This window comes from Drosophila arizonae, chromosome X (assembly GCF_054131065.1).
Source record: "Drosophila arizonae isolate 15081-1271.41 chromosome X, UAZ_ARI_1.0, whole genome shotgun sequence".
Taxonomy (NCBI): domain Eukaryota; kingdom Metazoa; phylum Arthropoda; class Insecta; order Diptera; family Drosophilidae; genus Drosophila; species Drosophila arizonae.
In genome coordinates, this window is record NC_142927.1 from 1886054 (window position 1) to 1910121 (window position 24068).

Consider the following 24068-nt stretch of genomic DNA (forward strand, 5'->3'; position numbering starts at 1 on the left):
GATCATAATTCACAGATCAAAGCGATCTGACAATGGGCAGCTGCGAATATACAAATGTATGCTATACATATGGAGATGAACATTGTAAATGGGCAAATATGGTATGATGCTTTATACATTTACATGATCCCCTTATCGATCCCATAACATATAGACATGCATAGACATGCATATGTAAGGATATGTATAGACATAGAGAGCATGTGATCGATAAGGATATCTATAAGAAGTCTCAACCGTGTCTATAACAAGCTACGAATCTTTCAACATTTCGATAAGCGATTCTCCAGCTCGATCACATGATGATCCCTCTGCGAAAACGAAAGCTTCTCGAGCTCTTATCAAGCAAAGCTATCGATAAACATCCAAGCAAATCAAGCTATATTCAAGCACGAAGCATTTCAGAATCGAAAACTCTTTCGAGTTCGTACTTAGGAAAGCTACCGAAATAATTCAAAATTTGAGCACGAATAGGATAAGGCTCGAAATGTGTTCAAGTTGTATTTGAAATACCTATGGCTCATCCAGCTACTAATCATATATTTTCGTACATTTTGTAGCCTTGAGTCGAATCTCGAGTGGGGCTGTTATTTGCACTACGATTTATGCATAAATGAAAACACAATTTACAATTGGAATGCTGTAAAAAACATATACATATATGTACACACACACATACATATGCAGATGTGCACCTGCATATACATACATACATATACCGCTTGGGCATATATATATACATACGCATATGTGTGAATATATACATACATACATATATCAGTTTTATTTAGTCTTCTTTCTTTCATTCTCTTAGCAATCTGCGCGCCGTTGTCCTGCGAATGGCACAATTTATTATTATTATTATTATTATTATTATTAGTTATTAATTTATTAATTTCTTCTTCGATTTCGATCTGATTTTTGTTTTGGATTTTCAGTTTGCTTTTGCATTTAGACTCATTTTTTGTTTTTATCTTCTTTTTTTGTACGTTTTCTTTTTTCATCGCATTTGTTTTTGTACAGAGTTTCGTGCTGAAAGAAAATTGTTTTTTGTTTGGTTTGTTTGTTTGTTGTTAAATTGTAATATTAACTTAATTTGGAGCAGGTGTGAGCGAGCAAGTCGAAGCTCAGCCATAGACTAGAGTAGCTAAGCACTTAGCCAAATGCCAGCAGAGCGAAAGAGATAGCAGCTAAACGCACTGCATTGCTCAGGCTGTGGTCAGCTTTTCTCTCTTCGCTGTCTGTGCGTGTGCCTATGTAAATATATATATATTGTGTATGTGTGTGTGTGTGTGTAACTTAAGGAAACTGTGCTTTTGCAGTGTTGTACAACAAAAATGAGGTCAGTTACAAAAAGTATAACAAATCAAATAAATGCATATATGTATATGTAAGACTAGGTGGTAAGCTAGGCCTAAGCATAAACTATATAATATACTATATGCTATATATTTATATAGATATATATATATACATATAGATTTATATAGATTTAGTTAAACTAGATTTCTTAACAATTTGTAGGGAATTGTTTTTCAACGTTTCCGTTTGAACAAAATAAAAAAAAAATAAAGTAAGTAGGTTTTTGTTCAGATGAAATCAGAATTACAATAGTCAAGGACTTGCAAATTAAAATAATTGTGGAATAAGCATACATATATACATATGTATAAGGTATAAGATATAATATCAACTAGTTACTAGATACTCTGCTGCTTCATTATGTTTCCTTTTCCTTTTTCCTTTTATCACATTTAAACTATGGACACTATGGTATATATACATATGATATATAAATATATAGACACAGGGGACTGATCTATATAGACATATATGCACACATACAGATGTGTAGGTGTATGGAATGTGGAAATTTGTCTTAAAATCTAAAACTTTTCCTGTTGCTCAATATGAACTATTAAGCAAATCAAATAGTAATGTCAATGGCAACAATAATAATGATAATAATAATAATATTAATCATAATCATAATCATAATCATAATTTCTATATATAAAAAAAAGATGGTGAATCACAGACTCGTTTTTGTTTTTGTGTGTTTGCTTAACCGTTAGATATATACTATATAGTCACGTTTGTTGTTGTTTTTATATATATGAAATATTTATATATATATATACATGTATATATATATATTTGTGTGTGTAATAGATTTTCATTTTTATTAATTCGTAGTTTAGTTTTATATATATATTTATTTAATTTCATTTTATTGTATGTGTGTGTTTGTAATCCTATTATTTGATTATAAGAGTTTTACGTTTTTGTATAAGACTTTCTGTTTTGAAAGAATTCTGCTTGATGTTGGGTCTTACAAACATTAACTAACGCACACACACATAGCATAATTATATCTTAGCATTTCTTACTTGATTTTCTTTTTAATTTTCATTGTTCGTATTGAAATATTGAATTAAATACAATAATTTCTTTTTCTTTTTCTTTTTGTTATATGTGCTTGCTTTAATATGCATCTATATTAACTCTTGAGTTCAGTTTAAAAAAAAATTAACAAAATTTTGAAAGCGTCTACAATTTGTTTCTCATTTTTGTTAGAATATCTTTACATACATATATATGTGGCAAACAAAAGTTCATATAAGAGTGTATAAGATTAATAAATAAAAAAAAATTTAGTTAACAACAAAAATTGTACAAGTGTGATTCACTTTCATACAATCTCGCTCTCGATTCTTAAATATATAGAGATATATAGGTATACATATATATAGCTAAAGCTTGAGTTTGTATAAGAGCCGAAGGATACTTCAGTACCCCTGCTTATGTTAATATCTGTTCATGTTTCATGTTCCATTACCTAAATATATTAAATCGTATGCGATTTACTCTCTTATGTCTCTCTTATCAGAGAGAACTGCTATACTCTCTTGCTCATGCTCTTATACAAACTTAAGCCTCTAGCTCATATATACAAATGTGGATTAAAAGTGTGTGTTTACTCTTATACAAACATAAGCTTCCATCTCTTATATGGGTATATGCATATAATATATTTCTGCATTTATATATAAATATATATTACTAGATATATTTTATTTAGTTTTCTGTTAGCTTGACTTTGTAAATCTCTTTGCGCTTAATTAATACAAGTTTCTAGCTTAACTTCAAGTTTTCAATTAACTTTGACAGTTTAAGATGTTCTTTGTAATATTTGTAATTTAGTTTTAGCTAAGGGCCTTACGATCTCTCTATATATGTAGTTATATAGATCTTTAGTTTACGCATATTTCGCATATATTGTATATTATTTTCATGGCAACACACGCACACACATACAGCTACAATGATGTGCGTGTGTGTGTGTGTGTTTTATGTACATCAACTTAAGTTTAAGACTTATCAATAAATAATTTATATTTATTATATATATATGTACTAATTTTAATATATGCTTTTTTGTTTTGCACTTGCATTTTGTTTATTTTGTATTTCGAATTTTGGTTTTCTTCATCAACAGAAAAAAACTGCCATATTTAGCTTTTCTAACGGATTTTCCCTAACACTTTAACAGGCCATTATGGTAATGCTTCTTTGTGCTCCTCCTCGGTTGAAGGAGTCACGTTTCATTTATATTATTATGTTGTATAGTTTTAGAGTTGTTGAATGTATTTTGTTTTTGTTTTAGTTTTGTTTTGTTTTGTTTTATTATTATTTTTATGCAGGCCACAAAAAGACAAATGAACAAACACTTAGAAACATCAGGACGAACAAAGTTTAAAATTGAAACAGCTTTGCGTGTGGCGTTAACATAAAACATAAAACATAAATACACATACACATCGAGTACAGTCAGAACAAATGGTTCAAACACGTTAAAAATTAACAAGAGCGACAACTATTACTACTACTGCTTGTCTTGGAAGTATAGGTCAAGAGATATAATAAGGAAAGTTTAAGCTTAGTATTCGCTCGTTGCGTCTGCTCATATAAAATCGTTAGACTAGCATAGAACTTACAAATATCTTCAATGTCTTATGACTATATATATATATGTAAATATGCGTGTGTGTGTGTGTGTCTGTATTTACTTATATTGTAGTACAGTTACTAGGCATGCAGCAACTAATATATTTGTTATTATAGATATATTTGAAATAAGCGCTCGATATTTAATTGAATTATTTACGTTTAAAATTAGTCTAGTCTTCAATATAATAATAGATATATGTAAATAAAATACAAGTGATCAAGTTTGGATTTCTTTTGCTGTTTGAGATATCAATGAGTTTAACAAAAATGTATACATATATATGAAATATATACATGTATATATTTTATAGAGATGCGCATTATTAAATTCTAATTATGTTTTCTTTGTTTTTTGTACAGTTACAGTTAAGTTTATGCTTATATAAATTTCTTTATATATTTATATATATGTATATGTATTGTTGCATCTTTATTAGCTTAAGCCTAAGGTTTCTGTTCAGTTTCTACTGCTGCGACGCTTGTCAAATAATTGTCAAATTCTATTTAATAATGCTCTTATGCATATGCGTGTGTGTGTGTATATATATATCTGAATGTGTGTATAGGTATATATATGTATATACATAAAATTAAAACGTTTTAAATACAAAATACATTGTTGTTTCTGTTGATGGGCTTTAAACACTTAAAAAGCAAAACGACAAACTGACGCCGGCCACAGCCTCTGCCCGGGCAGCAGCTTTATAGAGATATACGTATATATAAGTAGTTACACATATATATATATATATATATATATATATATATATAGTTAATATTGTTAGTTAGGGCCTGCTGCTCCCGATTAATCGTGCTTGAGTACAATGCGTGTTGGAGCTTTGGTGCGCTGCTTGTTGCTGCTGTTGCCGCCTCCACTGTTACTTCCTGCTCCTGCTCCGCCTCCTCCTCCTCCTCCTCCTCCACCAGACGATGTTGATGATGCCGCCTGACGCTTTTCCAAACGCTCAAAGATGCCGCTGTTAGCTCCAGTTTGTCCAGCGCTGCTGTTGCCCTTACGCTGCATTTGCTGCTCCTCGCGCTGACGTCGCTCCCGTTGCCTGTTGTTGTTGTTGTTGCTGCTGTTGCTGCCGCCGCCATGCGACGTGGACTGCTGCTCCGAGCCACCATTGCTGCTGCTGGATGGCTTGAGCACCACGCGCCGCTGCCCGCCACTGAAGCTGGCAGCACCGCTGCGCGCAAGCTTCGGATTGCGTTTGACCACAAGCAGCTCCGGCGTGGCCGAACGCTTGATGTTGGGACGCGACGACGACGACGACGACGGCGGCGGTGGAGATGGTGTGGCCAGCAGACGATCCTCCTCATCCAACATCAGATCATCGTCGTCATAGTCGAGGTCCACCTCATCGTCGCTGGGCGTGCCCAGCCGCAGCATGCCACCAGCTGGCGCCACATCCCGCCCCTTGCTGGTGGTGCTAATGATGCCGCTGCTGCTGCTGCTCGTGGGCGGTGTGCCGCCAGCGGCTCGCCCGCCACCTGACAGCTGCTTGCTCGACGGCGCCAAGTGCTCGGTTATGCTGCGCTTCGCCTCCGGCGCAATCTTTGCAGCCGTCAGCTGCTTGCGCACACCTGGCGCATGCTGCTGCTGCTGCCGGCTGCTGCGTCCATTGCCCGCCTCGGCGTCCTCGCGTCGCTTCAGCGAAATGACTTTGCGCTCATTGCCCTGCCGCTGCTTCTGTGCGCTGCCAGGCGCTGTGCTCCCCGCCTGCCCGCTGCCAGACTCCAGATCGTCCCGTGTCGCCGGACTGTGCTGCTCGACGCGCTTCTCCTGCAAGTCGCGGAAATCTTGTTAAATTTAAATTCGAAACTTACTTAACTAATCTCTTTTACTAGCTTCAGCATGGACGGAACGAACCATTAAATGGTTTTTCTTTTCGCTTTGTCTCTCACACTCTATCTCTATCGCTCTCGTTCCAATGGTTCCTTCATATTTTCATTTATGGTTTCTCTACTGGCATTCATAATCTTTTGACCTCTACTTCTACTACTTCTATCCTTCTATATATATGCTTATAATCGAATATAATATTTCCCGATATAAGACAGTAGGACAAACGATAGACTCCGACTCCATTTACAATCTGTGGCTCTACTTTTTGGTGATTTTTATGCCTACCCTCTAGTTATAATCGAGTCAAAGCTCTAATCCAGACTGAGATACTTTTGAATATCCTGACAGTTTCCCATTTTAAATTAATTTACAGAATTTACTTTGCTTTTAGCTTTGCCTAAGCTGCTTAGATACATACATACATAGTCTTAGCATATAAATTCTTATATGGTATATGTGGTATATATATTTTCATATATGCAAAAAGAAGTTATATCTATAGATATTTACCTCGTGCTGCTTCTCCTCGGCTGCGCGTCGCCGCTTCAGCTCCTTGTCGCGCATGATTTTCTCGCGCAGCTGCTTCTGCTTCTCGATCTTCAGGCGATAGGCGCGCGTCTCCTCGTCCTCGTCGCTGGGCTGTGGAATGCAAAGCGAATGAGGTTAGCGAGTGCTCGCTGTGGGCTGTGGCTGCTGGACTTACCAGGTTGCGACTGCCACTGGCAGCGCCCTCCGCTGCCCGATTGCGCGGCTCGCCTGAGAAGGGATTCCGCGGCCCGTTTGGCGAGCCACTGCGTCGCCGTTTGGGCGGTGCGGCGCCGACTCCACTGCGATTCTCATCGCGTTCTCTGCTGTTGACAGCGCGTCGGTAGCCTCGATTGTCACCACCGCTGCTCGCAACTGGACGAGCTCCTCCTCCTCCGCCTCCTCCACCACCGCCTCCATAACGATCACGATCTCGTTCTCTGTCGCGCTCTCGCTCCCGCTCCCGTTCCCTCTCTCGCTCTCGCTCTCTTTCCCGGTCCCTGTCGCGATCTCTTTCCCGCTCCCGCTCCGTGCGTTTCAATGGCGAGTAACTGCGTCCACGCGATCGACTGCGTGTCCGACTCCGCCGTCGCTCGCTTTGGGCACCCGACGCCGTCGCCGAGTTGGCGCTGGGCGGCGGGGGTGAGCGTTCCATGCGTCGCTTCTCAAAGTACTGCTGATTCTTGAATATGAACTCCTCCTGCTGTCGCAGCAGCTCCGCCTCGCTGTTGATGGCCGGCACAAAGTGCGTCTCCTTGATGAACTTGTTGGTGGCCGCCTTGACGCCGCCCTTGAAGTTCGGATTGATCAGCACCTTGCTGACAACGCCGAGCGGCACCGCCGACGGCTGCACCACTGGTTGCTGCTGTTGCTGCGGTTGTTGCTGCTGCTGGTGAGGACCGGGACCAATTGGTGGCGCGGCACCTGGCGCCACTGCCTGCGGTTGTTGAGGCTGCGTTGCGGCCCCTGGCGGGCCGGGATTCGGCTGCTGCTGCTGTTGCATGTGCGGATGCGGCGCACGCATATTCATGCCGTTCATGTAGCCGGGTCCGCCCGCTAGCAAGTGCTGGGGCAACGCCTGCAGCGGTGGGCGTGGCATGCGCGAGCCAGGCGCATCGCTCTGGGGCCGCCAGCCGTTGTGCGGTCGAATGTACTGGCCCCCCATATGCGGATCGTAGCCGGGCACAGGGCCTCCGGGCCCGGGACCAGGTCCATGTGGGCCATAGCCAGGCGGCGCATTGCGATAGGGCGGCGGTGGCCGCATCCCGGGCGAGTGTGGTGCAACTGGGGGCGGATGTGGGCCCTGGCCTAGCAACGCGCCATTGCGATAGGCGGCACCGCCATAGGGCAGTGGCAATGGCAACGGGGGCTGCAGCAGACCCACTCGCACCTGGTCGTGCGGATGCGAGTGTGAATGCGAATGCGGATGCGGCAATAGGTGCGGCGGCGGCAATCCGTTGGGTCCGCCCCCACTGTTGTTGTTGCTGGCATTGTTGCTGCTGCTGTTGTTGTTGTTGTTATTGTTGTTATGTTGCTGCTGCAGCAAGTGCGGATTGTGTAGATGCGGGGATGGAGTGGGACCGGGACCGGGACCGGGACCGGGACCGCCGGATGGAACGGGGCCTGTATTGTTTGTGGTGTATGGCGACTGTTGTTGTTGCTGTTGCTGTTGTTGTTGCTGTTGTGTGGGTGTTGACGGTGGTGCTTGTGGTGCATATTGGCCTGGAATGAATGCAGTTTTGTTTTGTGTTAGTGTTTGTTGCTGCTGTTGTGGCTTTTGTTGCTGCTGCTGCTGCTGCTGCTGCTGCTGATGACGGGGCGTGGCCTGTGGCGTGGCCAAAATACAAGCAGCCACTGGAGCCGCAACAACTGCCGGCGGCCCCGCCATCAACGTGGCCAGATGTGCATGCGAGTGCGCATGGACATGTGGATGTGGATGTGCATGTGCATGTGCATTACCGGGAATCAGAAACCGTGGCATCGACATGCCCAGCATCCGTTGTGGATTGAACATGTGCGGGCCGGGATTGCGCAACAGATGATGCCGAGCGCCCATTCCGCGCTTACTGTTGCTGTTCTGGTTGTTGTTGCCCGCCATAAATCGTGGTCCCCCAGAGCCACCCATGCGTAGTTTGTCTGCGAACAGAAGGAGTAAGAGCACGATGAGCACAAGATATCAAATGACTAGATGTGAGAAGATAGATGTGCATGAGATGAGATGCGAGGCGTAACTAGAATCAAGCTCCCTATCGGAGATCATACTCAATAATGAAGATCAGACTCCCATGTGGTAGTCCTAGTCCATAAGAAAGATCATACTCTCCAATGAAGGTCAAAAGGTCATTATCGCTCTTTCTGGATTTCCCACAATCTTCTATGGGAGTCTGATCATGCTGATCATTTAACATATGCTTAGGAAACTATATAATAATGATCTCTCTCTCTCTCTCTCTCTCTCTCTCTCTCTCTCTCTCTCTCTCTCTCTACCTCTTCACAAGCATCTACATTCTCTAATGAAGGTCAAACTCCACAATATCTATCTAACTACATAATGAAGATGGTAATCCCATAAAACAATTATAGCCCATAATGATGATCTTACTCTCTAATGAAGATCCTAGTTTATAAAGATAGTCTCCTTATGCGTTCCACACTACCTAATGAATAATAGTCCTAATAATCTCTAATAAAGATCATAGTCTTCTATCTTCTATCTTGCTGAGAGTATTATCAACAAGAACAAACATGATTTGACGTGTATTGTTAGCATACGCGAGTTTCTTGTGCTAGATTCGTGCTACATTTGAAAACTATCCCAGTTCTTCCGAGCCTCAACTCTATCGATCTTCTCACCTATATCAATAGATTTTACTAGCACTGGTTAGGTCACCTACCCGCATGATGTCGCCTCTGCAGTTGTTGCTGCTGCGAGTGTTGCTGCTGCTGTTGCAAATGTTGCTTCTGGTTATCGGAACGTTCGCTGGCAGTTTTAAAATTGGTGCGCTCCTCACGCTCCTCGTCATCCTCGCGTGGATCGGGCAGCTCTGAGGCAGAGCTGGTGCTTGGCAGACTCTCCTGCGAGGTGGCCAACAGCGACGATAGGCCGTCTCTATCTGATGTCTCGGCATCGCAACGTTCAGGTTCTGGCTCTGGCTCTGGCTCTGGCTCCTTGTCGGGCTCTGTCAGCTCCTCTCCTCCTCTGTGCTCCTCGTTGACTGCCCTTGAGCTGCCATTGTTCACAGCTGGACTACTGCTGCCTGTTGTTGGGCTCGCCCGTTGCTCCCCCAGCTCTTCGTTTGGCTGTTGCTCGCCGCCAGCAACTGTTGTCGATGTAGCCGCAGCGAACTCTGTGACCTGCTGCGCTGTCTCAGATGCAATCGGCGCTGTCGTTGTCTCTGCCGCTGCCACAATTGTGGCACTGGGTATATCCCGACTAGCTCGTCTCTCTTTGCTCGCTGCAGGTGACTGCGCTTCAGCAGCAGCAGCAGCAGTAGCAACTGCGGCGGATTGTTGCTGTTGCTGCTGCTGTGTTTTTGTTGCTGCTGCAGCTTCTGCTGCTGCTGCTGTTGCCGCCGCCTGCTGTTCCTTGTGCTTGCGCAGTTGTTCCTGGGCCCATTCCTCGGCCTCGGCGCGCATCTGCTGTTTCTCCTCACTGGTCACATCTTTTTCCAGCTCTACGAGAATAATATCAGTTGGAAGCAAGTCATTAAGGGAACTGTCCACATATAGCCAAAGACACTTACCCTCATCGGAGAGCAGTAGCTCATCCTCATCGGCGCCTAGCAGCGCCTGGTCATCGATGTCATCGCCCAGACCTAACTCATAGTTGAGCAGATCGTCACTGCAAATATATGTAAACACTTTTAAGGAACATTGCTTGCATTTGATTAACTAAGTTTGTATATCGGCAATTTTCATATCCATTGTCAGCGATATCATTGTAACGCATTGTTAAGGCTGATAAGTCAGTTCTTGCAATAATCAATATTTGTATTACTGGCATCCCATTGAATGTAAATAAATAAACACGTCTGCAATGTGGCAGGCAATGCTCCTTAGAGGAAGTCTCATATGTTGTATGCACCGCGTATTTATATGCTACTTTCTGTATGTTTTCATGACACGCAGGTTCTTCTGGGCACTGCACCCACACTCACTCACACACGCAAACATAAACACACATACTCACTTGCGCAGGCAAATACCTTGAAAATATGTATGCGTGTGTATGCATGTATGCATGTGTTCTGTGTGTGCGCGCGCGTGTGTGTTGTGTATGCAGTAGGTACACTTAAATGGCAATCAAAATGTTGCACATTTTGCACTAATTGAATAGGACTGTAGCAGCCTTTGGTCATTTATTACTCGTTTCGTTTTTCACTCTTCTTCGTTTCTTTTTCGCTGTTTTTTGTTTTCTTTTTGCAAATTTTTGCATTTTCACGCAACTTACTTAATGTCCGACATTTTGACTGTGGGACCACCACCACCACCACCACAAAGGCAGAGCGAGGAGGCGGTAGCGGCAGCTGTTGACACTCAGCGGCAGCGCTACTAAGGCGCGCGTGTGTGTGTGTGAGTCTGAGTGTGGTTGTGTGTGTGTGTGTGTGAGTGTATGTGTGTTTGTGTGCGCGTTATGTGGATAAAGTAGAACAACGTTTGTCTACTTTACGTAGGCCGATTATAACATGTTTGTTTGTTGCTTTTATTCTCACTTTTACTTAATATACGCATTAACACACAGCACGTTAACTACTATTATTCAATTTTAACGCACGTTATATTCACTGAAAACGCTGCTCTGCCAGCATTTTCCACACGCAGTTTTATTACTTTTTTTTTTTAGTTTTAGCACTTCAACACACTATCCAACACTGAACGTGCTTGCCTGCAGTGCTGCCAAATCCATAGTTCACCAGAAACTCACGCTCACGCTCACGCGGCAGTATATCGATATAGTCGATTGTTGACGGGTCAAAAAGTGAATCGATGTTTCGATGAATTGCTGGCTTCATAAAGTAGTTCCAATTGGCACACGGTACACAATGTCGAGCGCCAGCAGCTGTGCGCATTAATTAAAATAAAATAAATATTCGCTTCGTGCGAAAAAGAGTTCGTTGACAAAATTTTGAAGTAAACCGATCCGTGGATGTAGATGTGGAGTTAGTCATAAAACTGGATATGAGCGTCTGATAAATGCAATTAGCCAACAGTCGCGCAACGAGCTCGCGTCGCGGTGGTTAAGCAAAGTTGAACTTATAAAGACGAATACAAATTGTTATTGTGTTGCAATTAGACAAGTCGCACACGCATACGAGCACACACTCACACACGCGCACATAGATATTTTCGGTTTTTTATACAGTTTTTTATACACAGATACGGACACCCACACACGCGCGCTTGTAAATTGTAACAAGAAATCGAGTCCAATTAGACCAACCAATAACAAAACATCAAATCGAATCGGAATCGGAATCGGGTCAGTGAAATGCAAATTTCAATATAGAATTATTTGAAATAGAAACAAAAGAGAAGAGGATAGGAAATGAATGACAATCAAAACGCGAATGCGAAAAATGCGCAAAATCCAATCGAACAGCTGACCAAAAGGGCGCCAACACCAGACTCACTCAGCGAGCAGAAACCACAGCAACAGCAACAGCAACAACAAGTGGCCATGGCCACTGTTCGCCTGCCCATTGTGGGCATGACCTGTGGATCGTGCGTACGTAACATTGAAACACAGGTGGGTCAGCTGCCAGGGGTGCTGAACGCACGCGTCCAACTGGAGGAGGCCGCTGGGTACTTCGACTACGAGCCCAGCCAAATGGACGCCGAGCGCATCGCCAACACCATCGACGACATGGGCTTCGACTGCAGCTACGACCCGGTGGTGAGCCCGGTCAGCGCCAGTGCGGACATCCGCGTCCTGGGCATGACCTGTCAGTCGTGTGTGCGCAACATCGAGTCGCATATATCCGGCATTGCTGGCGTGCAGCGCATCCAGGTGCAGCTGGACGAGAAGTGTGCGCGCGTCCAGTACGATCCACAGCAGTTGACAGCGGCGCAAATCGCCGAGATGATCGATGACATGGGCTTCGACGCTAGCGTGGCCAGTGGGACGACGCAGACGACGACGACAGCGACGCCTAGACAGTCGCCCAGACAATCGCCCAGGCAGTCGCCCAGGCAATCGCCCGTGAAGCAACAGATGGGCAATGGAACTAGCAAAGCTGTCGGCCAGGTGCAGCTGCCCATCGAGCAGGAGATGCTGACCAAGTGCTTCCTGCACATCCGCGGCATGACCTGCGCCAGCTGCGTGGCGGCCATCGAGAAGCACTGCCGCAAGATTTATGGCCTGGACACGATCCTGGTCGCCCTGCTGGCCGCCAAGGCGGAGGTCAAGTACAATGCAAATGTTGTAACAGCCGAAAACATTGCCAAGTCAATAACCGAACTCGGCTTTCCCACCGAGCTCATCGATGAGCCCGACAACGGCGAGGCCGAGGTGGACCTGGAAATCTCGGGCATGACCTGCGCCTCCTGTGTCCACAAGATCGAGAGTCACGTGCGCAAGCTGCGCGGCGTGACGGCTGCCTCGGTCACATTGTTGACAAAGCGCGGTAAGTTCTCCCCCGACTGACTACCAGATACCCTATGAAATATAAATGCAAAACAACTATTCAAATCCCAGTTATGAACTGAATGAATTCCCATTGCCATTAACTCCCACATTCCTTGCCAAAAGTTTGCAATCGAAGTAGGCTATGTTAGGCTCTGTTTCATAGCTCACATAATGATGATCGGAACTGGCTCCAGCTTATGGCTAAAGCGAATTGAAAATATTAAGGTAGACATTTTTCAATTTAGCCTTAGATTTACTCCATTGAGAACTTGCCTAGTTAACTTTAATAAACTAGTCCCCATGATATTGTACATAGAAGTAGTCTTATATGGAAGTATAGCCAGATTTTGTATCGATTTAGTAATATTCCCCTTCCAAGTCGAAAAATCTAATCGTTGGACCCACCAGTGTTGCATAATGCCCCTGGAATCGCAAATGCTCCAATTTCATCAGCTTTTGAATTGATCAATATTTGCCTTTTATATAAACACCAATTGGAAACAATAGCAATTGCACTTCTGCCATATGTTCCCATGTTTATTTAGTTCTGTTGATATATGTCGTAATACATGTATTTATATATAAATGGACTATAAGGAATAATGGATCAGATTCGTACACCTGTTGAACGTATTATTGACATCACGTGCCAATACCCACTCCCCTCCCCTCCCTATGAATTGCTCCAATTTAAATAGATCAGGGCACAAAGGAGCTTTGATTTCGACAGTCTATTTTACACTATATAGGGTATATGTGAATAGAGGGTGCGAGGGTTTTATGCTTGATAAGAGATCCCCAACCAGGCCAATGCTCACAACAACAAACAAAGAAAGAACAACACAAAATGTGTGATTAAATGCGACGGGGTGTACTTGGTTCTCAAATACAGATTATCTGAACTATACACATGTATATATGTATATATATACATACTGCATACACATGTACGTATATCGCATCACAAATAGGGGGCTGAGCTGAGCAGATATGAAAGAAAAGAGTGTTGATATTTTCTCGCTGGCAAATTATGGATGGTGTATGAATTGCTGAAGATCTCAAAAGTCTGTAAACCAGATCTATATACATATACATATATCGCAAACATTTCTGCCAAATATCATTACAATCATTCACAAAGAACTACGATTAGTAATACAAGAAAACCCTCTGTTTTGAGTATTCACATCTATTATATATAAAAATCTGGAGTCCCAGAGCTTGGACAAGCTCTTTCGTTCTAAAAGAAATTCTTCAACTTTTTCAAATGCAATAGCAACAGAGCCCACTCAAGTCTCAATATATATCCAATTATAAGGAGTCATTGGCAGTGCAAAGTCGTGAATCAGCGAGCTACCTTAGATATTTATATAGTATACATATACCTATATATATATAGAGATCTAGATACCTAAAACGAGGGCGCATTTGCTTTGTGTACACTCGATTGTTTTTGCTGCGTTTCAGATACAAATACATACATAAACAAATACACATACACGGGCGCTGATGCATACAGATACAGAGACAGCTATGGCTACACACAGACACACAGTTACATTAATAAACTTATAGCAACGGCTACAATTGTTAAAACGGTTTCTGAGACCTTCGGCTAAAGCTTTGAGCCAGCCACACAAATTTTCATTGTAAATCAGTTTTAAGCTGAAAGTGAAAGAGCCTCGCCCTCCTTCAGGCCAGCAGCAGCACCTCTCTATCTCTATCCCTCCATCCCCCCTCCCTCTCGCACTCTGTGCTTATTTCATTTCTTTTGTATATTTTCTTCCGTTTTGGTTTTGTTGTTGTTCGTCACTCTTTAGATTTTTGGTTCGCTGCGCAAGCGCAACGTTCACATTTACCTTCAATTCGTTGTTGCTTTCGTCGTATTTCGCAGATTTTAAATGGGAAATGTATGCCCGCACATAAATACATGCATACATACATGCATACATACATACATAAAAATTATGCAAGAGCATGTGATGCATTAGAGGTGAACGCGTGATGGCTTGCTGGAAAAATACATATGTACATATAAAATAAAATGAAAATATATGTATGTATGCATATACATACATCTATTTACATAATATATGTATTCGCAAAAATATGAAATTACACATAAAACATGATAAACAAAAAGCTTTTCATATACATATGTACATACATACATACATATGTATATCACTAGTTCGTTTTCAATTATTCGATATTTTAGCTTCCGCAAATATTGTTATCGTCCTCATGACATTCCGTGACTTGTTGACATGCATACTTACATACATACATACATATATTATTGCATATCGAACTTGCGGCCATCGCTAGTCGAAGTACTTACACGATTAACCGTTGATGTAATCGATACTTGTTGTTCTCAAGCAGTTTTGCACATTGTTTGCCCTCTGAGAAAAATGCAATTGAACTGGTTAATGTTTACATTTTATATCGCTTAGCCCGAAATCTGCCGATGTGATATTATGTACGAGCAGTAAAATCGATCCTTCTATAAATAAATGAACTTTTGCGAAAAGATTGTTTTGAAATGTTGATAGTTTGATATATACATATGTATGTATGTATGTATGCATGTATAGGAGTTGCACATTTCAGGCTGAAATCTGATAATCTATTTGTAGTTGAAAATGTGTGCGTAAAAGGAATCCGCATGAGGTATTCTATTCTAGCTCCATTTATAAGGAAATCAAAATATGTATGTATATACAAACAAATGGCAATGGGGGAGTCGGGGTTTTCTTATATGTATTTCGCTTTCTGTATACTCATATGATATAGTAGTCATATAGTGAAGGTCGATCAGTATCGAAAAGAGAAACAAAACTCATTAGCATGCTGTAGAAATGTGTGTATACAACTCCAATTTGTTGGCATAGGGATTTTTTTAATCAAAAAACTTTGTCGAGCAAGTGCAAAAAAATTTCTAGATAAAATGCAAAATTCTTTAAGAGTTTTATTGGTTTTGTTGTTATTGCTGTTGTTGTTGTTGTTTTGCCAAACAACTTGGGAAACTACAAAAAAATGAGAAGTGAAACAAAATTTGTGACTTACGGTAAAGTTGTCGAAACATATGTTTTGCCTACCGTGCGACCGATGCTTATCAGATAAGTGACGCGGACGGGGCCCCAAGCTAAAACGGCCAAACTGGGACGACAACAGCAACAACAACAGTAGCACCTACAACAATAGGAAATGTTCTAAAAATGAATACGAATCGAAGCGATAAGATGCAGCAACAACAACAAAAGCAGCAACAGCAGCAGCAACAAATACAAACGGTACAATGAACGGGACGAACTAAGCAAGCAAGCTAAAGAAAAAAAAATTAAAAATTGTTTAACGAGAGGGAACGGGAAGGATCGAGAAGAGAGTAAAGCGAGATTGCAGCACTTGTAATTGTAGTTGTCAGAGATGTACATATGCATGTATGTATGTACACACACTCACACACACACACAGATGCACAGGCACACATTGAAGAAATGTTGATTATCTTTTCGGCTGCTTCGTGTGGTAGCGCCGCATTTCGATCGATTGGCTTCAATCGATCGTCGCACTTCGCTTTGCTGATAATTAGCATTGAAATTCGAATACCAACGACTGTTATGCTAATCCCCGCTGATGATGCCTTCATTCGACTCCCATAACCATATCAATTTTGTTTTGCACACGCTTCTGCTGCAATTACGTGGCCCAGCACGTGGGCGACTAATCGAATACCCTGCTAAAGCATGTGATAATGCGATGAAATTAGTCGAATTTACTTAGCTTAAATGCAGTTAGCGACACAGAAATATATTTATTTATTTATGTTGATGGACTAATTGTTATTATTATTGATAATCACATGCTCATATCGAGTACATTTGCATACTTATGTGATTACAGGGTATACTATTGACAGCAAAGCGTGTTGATAGTAGCTTTGCACACGATTTGCCAATGCATATTGTCATTTGTATACATATGTGCATACACACATACATATATATGTACATATATATATGGGCTTTGCTGATATGTCTACATACACACACACATATACATACATGTATTGCTGTAAAGTCCCTGCAATATTAACACGTACACCCTCTCTTTCGCTCTCTGTCTCTCTCTCTCTCTCCCTCTTTTGTTCTCCTTGATTCTAGCCGCATGACTGTTGAATTACTTATCTGCAATGATTCAGTGAGTCTGTATGCGGGAATTTTCTTTAAAAATTTTCTCGACAAATGCAAATAAACTCGTTGGTTTTCCAGTTATCTTAACGGTACGGCTCAAGTGAGCCAAACAAGTTGATCAATTATCTAGTCAATTGCATATCTTTCACTAGATACTAGAAATGTGGCTAGTCATGCGCTTAAAACTTCCAGTTTTGAGCATGTTAAATGGGCGGCCCACGCCCGCCATTAAAGCCCACAAGCACAGCTACAACTGTAAAATGCTCTCGTATCTTATCTACACTTTATCTCGTTCCTTAACTTACACCAACAACTGCCCTGAATTGCGACAATCCCGAAAAGAAACTAAAGAAAATAAATATTTTAAATAAACTAGCAGTATTTTTGAAGCTTTGTCAGCTTTGTCTGCGTCTGGAGCAGCCTGACGCCAAGTTCAACAGCCCATGTTGGCCTACACACACACACACACGCACATACACAGGCAAAAGTGAATGCATTGAAAATGTAGCCGCTATTCAAGTGATTAACGATGTGTACACACACATGCATACATGTTACACACAGATGCACATATAACACTGAGAGAGAGAGAGAGAGAGAGCGGGAGCGAGGGGTGAGGCGTGTGTAGCGCAAGCTGGTTGTCTAAGCTTCAGTTGGCAATCAAATCCGGGCACTGGAACCGGTTAATAATAATAACAAAATCTTAATAGTATTTGCAAAAAGAGAACAAAAATTGTAGCTGAAAAGCCAGCTGAATACGTTTAGCGCTCCAATTCCAATTTCAATTCCAATTGGAGCGCACTTTTGCGACTTCACTCTACAGGTCGGCCCGAAATAGTGTGGACACCTAATGATTAGAGCTAAATACTTTTGCAACTTCATTCACAGGCCTGGTCGAAAAAGTGTGTTATGTAAGCCTGCTAGTGATATTCTCATAATCCACACTCTAGCTGCAGTTGGAAACAGTTTAATTTTTTATTGAGCTAGTTTTTGTTATTGTTTTAATAAGTTTTATATTCTTACGCTCTAATCTAATCTGATATGTCTGCATAAATATTTACTGAAGCACACCTAGGGCAATATTTTGCTTAATTTACAATATTAGCGCATAGCCTTTAGATGAATATATTCTTCATATAATTCGATTAATACATTTAATGTATATAGAAGGAAATATTTTAGACTTGACTTATGTACGTGACTTGAGGCAGTTAATTGGAACTAGTTTCTGCACGTATCCATGCGCTTTCACCTGCAGCTCAATGTAGGAGTTGTTGGATAGGTGGAAACGTGCCTGGCTGCAGCTTTCCCTCTCGTGGCGAGTTCTAGTTTATTTTGATGAGTCAGTGCACTGGTTCATTTCTTACCAGTAGTTCATTTAGTTTTGCACTGCATGAACGATACCAATTCTTCAGTCGATCGTGAAAAATCTTTATAGACATAGCTCGGAATAGCTCTATAGAACGAAACAGAGTGAATGACTGATTTTTGTGGAGGCCACAGCATGTCAACTTTACTGGATACCACTGTAATGAGTAAATCAGGCTCATAGTGGCAAGATGTAGCGTTTTTTCAGACGCCACTGTAATGTGCTCCTATACGTTCATATGATAGTCCAACAAGAGACGTGTTACAGCTTTTCTCGACACCACTGTAGTCTAATAAGATGTCGCTCCTACATTTCTTTCAGGCAAGTTCCGCTATACAACGGAGGAAACGGGTCCGCGCAGCATATGTGAAGCGATCGAGGCGCTTGGCTTCCAGGCCAAGCTGCTCAGCGGCCGGGACAAGATGGCGCACAATTACCTGGAACACAAGGAGGAGATCAGAAAGTGGCGAAATGCGTTCCTCATCTCGCTGATCTTCGGCGGTCCATGCATGGTGGCCATGATCTACTTCATGCTGGAGATGAGCGACAAGGGTCATGCGAGCATGTGCTGCCTCGTGCCGGGGCTGTCCATGGAGAATCTGGTCATGTTCCTGCTGTCAACGCCCGTTCAGTTCTTCGGCGGCTATCACTTCTATGTACAGTCGTATCGCGCTATCAAGCATGGTACCACCAACATGGACGTGCTCATCTCCATGGTGACGACCATCTCGTATGTCTACTCCGTGGCTGTGGTGATTGCGGCTGTGCTGATGGAGCAGAATAGCTCGCCTCTGACCTTCTTCGATACGCCGCCTATGCTGCTGATCTTCATTTCGCTTGGACGCTGGCTGGAGCACATAGCCAAGGGAAAGACGTCGGAGGCGCTGTCCAAGCTGCTCTCACTGAAAGCGGCCGATGCGCTGCTCGTCGAGATCTCACCCGACTTTGACATAATCAGCGAGAAGACTATATCCGTGGACTATGTTCAGCGTGGGGATGTACTGAAGGTGATACCCGGGGCCAAGGTGCCCGTCGATGGCAAAGTGCTCTTCGGCCATTCCAGCTGCGATGAGTCCCTCATCACGGGCGAGTCGATGCCGGTGGCTAAGCGCAAGGGCGCCGTTGTCATTGGCGGGTCGATCAATCGGAACGGCGTGCTCCTCGTCGAGGCGACGCACACCGGCGAGAATACGACGCTGGCGCAGATCGTGAGACTCGTCGAGGAGGCCCAAACCTCGAAGGCTCCCATCCAACAGTTGGCCGACCGCATAGCCGGATACTTTGTGCCCTTTGTGGTGGCCATATCGACCATAACGCTCATCGGCTGGATCATTGCCGGCTTCGCCGATCCCGATCTGGTGCCAGTGGCCCATGAGCACAAGATGCATATGGATCGAAATACGATTGTCATTAGCTACGCCTTCAATTGTGCTCTCAGCGTGTTGGCCATTGCCTGCCCATGTGCCTTAGGCCTGGCCACGCCCACAGCTGTTATGGTGGCCACTGGCACTGGTGCTACGAATGGTGTGCTGGTCAAAGGAGCCACAGCCCTGGAAAATGCCCATAAGGTGAGTGCATAGGATATAACAGTAGAGAGACAGAGAGAGAGAGAGAGAGAGAGAGAGAGAGAGAGAGAGATAGAATGAGTACCATCTCATCTAGCAGCCGCTGGCTACCGTTGCCTAGTGCTCTCAATGAACTAAGTCAGCAATGAGAGCGTGAGTGAGAGCCAGAGCATGCAAGCTCTAAATACATAAGCAACAATTACCGCTATTTCGTAAGTGCTCACTAGCTCTTTGCGCTCTCAACGTGCTGCTAGTACCCAGTCAGTGCGATCGAGCAAGCACTCACTAAAATTTATTTAAACACAAAAAGCAGGAATGACCAAGAATAAAATACAAAAAAATCTAAATCGTTATTATTTCAAGCTGTTATTACTTCAAGCATAATTAAGCGGGAAAGATATATGTATATATACATGTAATCAAATTATCACGTTATTGAATGTGTAAATTACAAAAATGCGCAGTCCCTTTTAGAGAGCAGACTAGGAAATAGTTGAAAGATTTGTCATGCTCACAGAAAAAAATTTGCATACTGCATGATTCCCTTTGCGTAGGTCATGAACAAGTCGATTTGCTTGAACAAGACAAAAACAAATATCTTGCAGGCAACGGCATTTTGTATGTATGAGTGTGTGCGTAAGTCTGGCTGCCTGTTGATATGACATTTTCGTTTTTGTGCTCTCTGCGCTCTCTTACATTTATATGTGTGTATGTGTGTGGGTGTAAGCGCGTTTGTGTATGCCCGAGAATTTGAGCTCCTTCTTAAGGAGCAGCATGGCGAAATACATAGTTGGAATTTTTGCACGATTCCTTTTGCGTAGGGCATGAGAATGACGTATGCACGTAGGCGTCTGTATTAGTATTAGTGTGTGTGTGGGCGCGTAACTTTGCCTGCCATATTGAGTTTATGTGGAACAAAAATTTAAAGATTGGGGCTTAAACTTAAATTTTAAATGATGCACATACAAACATAAGTAAATATATTGAAATAGATGAATCTACGTATATATATATATTTATATTAAGCAGAGGAATTAATTTGCTCCCCATGTTGCAGGTCAAGACAGTTGTCTTTGACAAGACGGGCACCATAACGCACGGCACTCCGATGACCAGCCGGGTAACGCTGTTCGTGCCACCACAGGTGTGCAGCCTGGCCCGGGCCTTGACTATCATTGGCGCCGCGGAGCAGAACAGCGAACATCCCATTGCCTCGGCCATCGTGCACTTCGCCAAGGACATGCTGAGTGTGCAGAATAGCTTTGGCAAGAGCTCGAATTTTCAGTCGGTGCCTGGGTGCGGCATTCGGGCCACCGTCTCCAACTACGAGCAGGCATTGCGGCAGGCCTGCAATGCGGAGCGCATCATCAACTATGAGAACCTGTGCCGCGCCCATCCACACACTGCCATCGCCGTGGACAACGGCGCCAGCATAGACCAGTTGCAGCTGCAGGAGAAGTACATCGAGCAGCAGCTGCTCGCCTTGGATGGGGCCCTCGATCTGGAGCAGCGCCAGCAGCACCCACAGCTCGACCAGCAGCAGGCACTGATCGATGGGCACGAGATCAATGTGCTCATCGGCAATCGCGAGTGGATGCAGCGCAACGGCATCGAGGTGCCACTGGAGATTAGCGACTGTATGACACGTGAGGAGCACAAGGGACACACGGCCGTCCTCTGCGCCCTCAATGGGCAGCTGGTTTGCATGTTTGCCGTCGCCGACATGGTCAAGCCGGAGGCCCATCTGGCTGTCTACACGCTCAAGCGCATGGGCATCGACGTGGTTCTGCTGACGGGCGACAACAAGAACACCGCGGCCAGCATTGCCCGTGAGGTGAGTCGAGATGAATGCCGACGATAGATCTACCAATAGACCTATCCAGATGCTTTATCTTGGTCAACCCATGAAACTTGCATATGAACTGTCCTTAATCTGGTTTCTCTCCCTGCAGGTGGGCATACACACAGTTTATGCGGAAGTGCTGCCCTCGCATAAAGTGGCCAAGATCCAGAGGATTCAGCAGCGCGGCATACGCGTGGCCATGGTGGGCGATGGCGTCAACGATAGTCCCGCCTTGGCGCAAGCCGACGTGGGCATCACCATCGCAGCGGGCACGGATGTGGCCGCAGAGGCAGCGGACATTGTGCTGATGCGCAACGATCTGCTGGACGTGGTCGCCTGCCTGGATCTGTCCCGGTGCACAGTGCGTCGCATTCGCTACAATTTCCTGTTTGCCAGCATGTACAACCTGCTGGGGATTCCCCTGGCCAGCGGACTGTTTGCGCCCTTCGGCTTTACGCTGCAGCCCTGGATGGCATCGGTGGCCATGGCCGCCAGCTCGGTGAGCGTCGTCTGCTCGTCGCTGCTCCTCAAAATGTATCGGAAGCCAACGGCCAAGACGTTGCGCACCGCCGAATACGAAGCTCAACTGCTGGCGGAGCGGGCCAAGCGCTCCAAGGGCTCCGATTCGGAACTGGACAAATTGTCGCTGCACCGCGGCCTCGACGACCTGCCCGAGATCATGAACGGCAAACGAATGGCGGCCTTCAAGCGCTCCAATACCTCGCTCATCTCGCGCATCTTCGGCGCCAACGGCAGCGACAATGCCAAGCACGAGGAGGGACTGCTCGAGGATGCCAACGAGCGGACGCCAAGGATACTGCAGTCCCGCTACCTGTCTGACAGCACTGAGCTGCAGAAGCTCTAAGCAAGAACTAAATTTACCGTTCCACACAACTAGAAATCTGTATATAAGCAAAAGCATAAGAAAAATATCTAAAGCAATCAGAGAAAAAAAAAAAAACAAATTTAGTTCATATTTTTACTATATACATATATCATATATACGCATTATATATAATTTAATTTTTTTTTTTTTTTTTGTTATTCCGTTGTTGATAATTCTGTTTTTGTACTCTAATACTATATGTATGCTATTCTCGCTTTATCCTTAAGTTCAGTTGTGAACAAAATATCTAAGACCACATCAGACAAGACCATAAGCACACAAACAACAAAAACAACAACATACAACTATGGACTATGTATTGTTACTTATGCTTAAGTTAACAGATATGTATAAACGGAAAGCTCAATGTAAATGTGTATATGTGTATATGTATGTGTGTACCACAGGACATGCGTGCATGCATGAATACAACTAGCGAAACAACCGAGATTTTTGATATACAACATATATATAGGCTATATATACATATATATATATATCTAGTATATGGCAAGTGCATCTCCGTTCAAATCGTTAAATACAAATATTAATTCATAATTAATCAAGCACAAGTAAATTTAACGACTTGGAAAATGAAACAAATTTTTGATAGCAACAATATCATAATATGATATATTATATATTATATAGAAAATACATATATTTGTAAAGCTTATACGTGTACATATATATGTAAATATATAAATATATATACATATATGCATACGAATACATCGATGTAAATACAGACACAAACACAAACTGACGTGTATAAATAAAGAACAAATAAATGATTGATCCTATACCAGCAAATGAAAGAGAGAGAGAGACAAAGAATGGGAAAGGGAGAGGGGTAGAGTATGTATCATTAACATCATATTTGTATCATAACTATAGCTCTACTTACATATTCATACATATACATATGTACATATGTATGTTACCCTACTACATATGTACATACATATATACATTATTATCATAGTCAAACAATTGATTTGACCAGCTGCTTTTATCTAGGCCATAGCTGAGTCGATCCAGCGAACTCGTAAGCTAAATACATATAAATACTATGCCATATATATGTACATACAAATGTATTTATTTAAAGTTTACTGTTTTAAATCGATTACTCATTCTATTCTCCTATCGATAATAGTCGATGATTTGATTTAGTTTTTTCAGCGCCATTTCAATAC

General features: G+C 43.0%; 2 protein-coding genes across 2 annotated transcripts; one reads left to right on the plus strand and one right to left on the minus strand.

Moving 5' to 3' along the window:
- Positions 1-918: 918 nt before the first annotated feature.
- LOC108618023 (uncharacterized) lies at positions 919-11252 on the minus strand. Its single transcript, XM_018013927.2, has 7 exons — positions 10836-11252; positions 10129-10226; positions 9280-10059; positions 8345-8521; positions 6564-8107; positions 6371-6499; positions 919-5797 (listed from the first exon to the last, which is right to left on the minus strand). The coding sequence occupies exons 1-7, from the start codon at positions 10847-10849 to the stop codon at positions 4817-4819; spliced, it is 3723 nt and encodes a 1240-aa protein (XP_017869416.2). The 5' UTR covers positions 10850-11252; the 3' UTR covers positions 919-4816.
- A 45-nt stretch (positions 11253-11297) lies between these two features.
- Positions 11298-23687, plus strand: ATP7 (copper-transporting ATPase 1). Its single transcript, XM_018015062.2, has 4 exons — positions 11298-13008; positions 18897-20143; positions 21198-21974; positions 22093-23687. Exons 1-4 carry the CDS (start codon positions 11931-11933, stop codon positions 22846-22848), a joined length of 3858 nt encoding a protein of 1285 aa, XP_017870551.1. The 5' UTR covers positions 11298-11930; the 3' UTR covers positions 22849-23687.
- The last annotated feature ends 381 nt before the right edge of the window (positions 23688-24068 follow it).

Excerpts from the sequence above, each read along its gene's own strand:
- ATP7 (XM_018015062.2), top strand. The coding sequence starts at position 11,931 with ATGAATGACAATCAAAACGCGAATGCGAAAAATGCGCAAAATCCAATC. Across the intron at positions 13,009-18,896 it reads CACATTGTTGACAAAGCGCG|GCAAGTTCCGCTATACAACG; the intron begins GTAAGTTCTCCC and ends CATTTCTTTCAG. Across the intron at positions 21,975-22,092 it reads CGGCCAGCATTGCCCGTGAG|GTGGGCATACACACAGTTTA; the intron begins GTGAGTCGAGAT and ends CTCTCCCTGCAG.
- LOC108618023 (XM_018013927.2), bottom strand. Across the intron at positions 8,522-9,279 it reads GCAGAGGCGACATCATGCGG|ACAAACTACGCATGGGTGGC; the intron begins GTAGGTGACCTA and ends TTCTGTTCGCAG. Across the intron at positions 5,798-6,370 it reads CCGAGGAGAAGCAGCACGAG|GAGAAGCGCGTCGAGCAGCA; the intron begins GTAAATATCTAT and ends CGCGACTTGCAG.